General features: G+C 41.3%; 1 protein-coding gene across 1 annotated transcript; it reads right to left on the reverse strand.

Moving 5' to 3' along the window:
- Positions 1-932: 932 nt before the first annotated feature.
- LOC128449227 (sialic acid-binding Ig-like lectin 14) lies at positions 933-1,859 on the reverse strand. Its single transcript, XM_053432291.1, has 2 exons — positions 1,744-1,859; positions 933-1,412 (listed from the first exon to the last, which is right to left on the reverse strand). The coding sequence occupies exons 1-2, from the start codon at positions 1,802-1,804 to the stop codon at positions 982-984; spliced, it is 492 nt and encodes a 163-aa protein (XP_053288266.1). The 5' UTR covers positions 1,805-1,859; the 3' UTR covers positions 933-981.
- Positions 1,860-2,086: the final 227 nt, after the last annotated feature.

A 2,086-nucleotide genomic window follows, 5' to 3' on the forward strand; every position in this document is an offset into this window, starting at 1 on the left:
AAAGCACAAAGTGTCCATTTGTAAAATACAGCCCCTCAGAAATGAAGTAGTTCTACTCACAGCTCACACTCAGAGTCGCCGTCTCCTCTGTGCTCACGTTTCCTTGGAAGAGGACCGTGCAGGTGATGTTGGTTCCGTGATGTTCAGCTGAAGGGGAGAAGGACAGAGTCGAGCTGCGTCTCTTAGCGAACTCAGTTACATTCTCAGTTTTGAAGGCCGTGATGTTTCCTCTGAGGTCAGCGTCGCTCTCTCCTCTTCCTCGCCACCTCCAGGTGAATGTAGGTTCAGATCCAGAGCAGAGACCAGGAGCAGTGCAGGTCAGTGTGGTCAGCTGTCCTTCAGTCAGAGGTGGAATCATCACTGTGGGCCTCTGACTCAGACCTGATGGGAGACCAGTTCATGAATGGAGTCAGATCAGAACGTCATCATTCACTTCATTCACATTTTTTTAAATGGGGCAACGATAGGAATCTGTATCAGCTAAACAACGGCCAAAATTACTTTATGTCCCACCCATAGACTGTGAATAAAGATGGACGACATGACAGCTCCAATAAAGTGAAGCCAAATTCCCTTGATCACCCTCTGGTGGTTGCCACCTCCATGTTAGTAAATGGGACATGGATCAAAAACTCAAACTTCACCTCAAATGAACTTTTCACAAGAACTGTTTCCGTCACTTCCAGGAGATCATATCACACTGATGTTTGTTAAATTGCAAATTCTTCAGAAAGTTTGTTTCTAATACGTTTTTTGGTGTTAGCCTCTGTAACGGGATGAAACATCTTAATTGGTATTACAATCGGTTGAGGCCATGTACTGACTGGACTTTGACACCACTCTACATCACAACATCTCTACTGTGCAAACTTTGACACCAAAAGTGCAACGTGGCATAACACGTATTTTGTATAACGGAAGGAAATGGAGAAGTGTCGTTCATGTTTATTTGCAGCCTATGGCCCCAAAACACCAAACATGTCATACAGCAGAATGGTTCATACCTTGAACAGAGACAGTTGCTCTTTGGAAGAATTTATATGAACCTGAACTCGGTAAAGTGTTAACTCTGAGTTGATATGTTCCAGAGTCCGACTCCTTCAGGTCATTGACGATGATGCTGCAGTTTTTCTGGCTCACATCAGACTCCAGCAGTGACACTCGTCCTTTAAACTCCGACTGAACCTGATCGCTGAAGGTTTTACTGTTGAAAAATATGTCTCCATAACCACATCTCTGTCCAGCCGGGTCACATTTAAACCAAACTATATGTAAGACTTTGATATTCTCAGGAACAGTGAAGGAGCATGGTATCACGACACAGAGTCCGGCCTCCGCTGTTATTTCTCCTTCAACTAGAGTGATACAGTAATCTGTCACCGGACAACTTTGTTTCCCCCACACTGAAGAACCTGTTAATGCAAACATTAAGAGATAAACAGGGAGAGAGATTATTCAAACTTTTAAAATATACCAAAAAAGAAGAAAGATAGAAAAAAATAGATCATATGAATCTGTCAGTTTTACACAGTTTTATATATATATAGGAAATGATGTCAACAAACTCGACACAGAGGAATTCCAATATTACACGTATAATACTTTGGAAAACAAATGTATAGTTGAAATCCTAATCCCAAATTAAAACCTTGTCAGTAGCAAATCTTTTTAATGGCAAACTATTTCCACCTATTTTCTTCATAACTATAAAGTTGGCATATAAGTAAAATAATAAGTGAATACCTGTCTGAGCATCGCTGACTCTCACAGAGAAAAGCAGAGTCGCCCAGATGAGAACAAACATCTCTTCTTCTTCTTCTTCCTCCAACGAACCTGACACAGAACATACAGTAACGGAACCAGAGGAAAGTCTACCATCGAAATCATCGTCTTAATAAAGGATGCTGCCTGTTCAGATTTTCCTTGAGTCGCTCTTTTAGGAGAACAAGCAGCAGCTCTGAATCGATTTACATCTCACACCTTCCCTTCACCAGCAAAGCCAGGAATGAGGCAAAGATGGTTACATAAACCTTTACATTTCAGAACATTATATATGTCAAGCATTAGTTAAATGTTGTATTTTACC

This window comes from Pleuronectes platessa, chromosome 10 (genome assembly GCF_947347685.1).
Source record: "Pleuronectes platessa chromosome 10, fPlePla1.1, whole genome shotgun sequence".
In the NCBI taxonomy this organism is placed as follows: Eukaryota; Metazoa; Chordata; class Actinopteri; order Pleuronectiformes; family Pleuronectidae; genus Pleuronectes; species Pleuronectes platessa.

What these genes read in the sequence shown, in the direction of transcription:
- LOC128449227 (XM_053432291.1), bottom strand. Translation starts at nt 1,804, where the DNA reads ATGTTTGTTCTCATCTGGGCGACTCTGCTTTTCTCTGTGAGAGTCAGC. An exon ending in AGTCAGCGATGCTCAGACAG is followed by an intron (nt 1,413 to 1,743) that starts GTATTCACTTAT and finishes TTGCATTAACAG; the next exon opens with GTTCTTCAGTGTGGGGGAAA.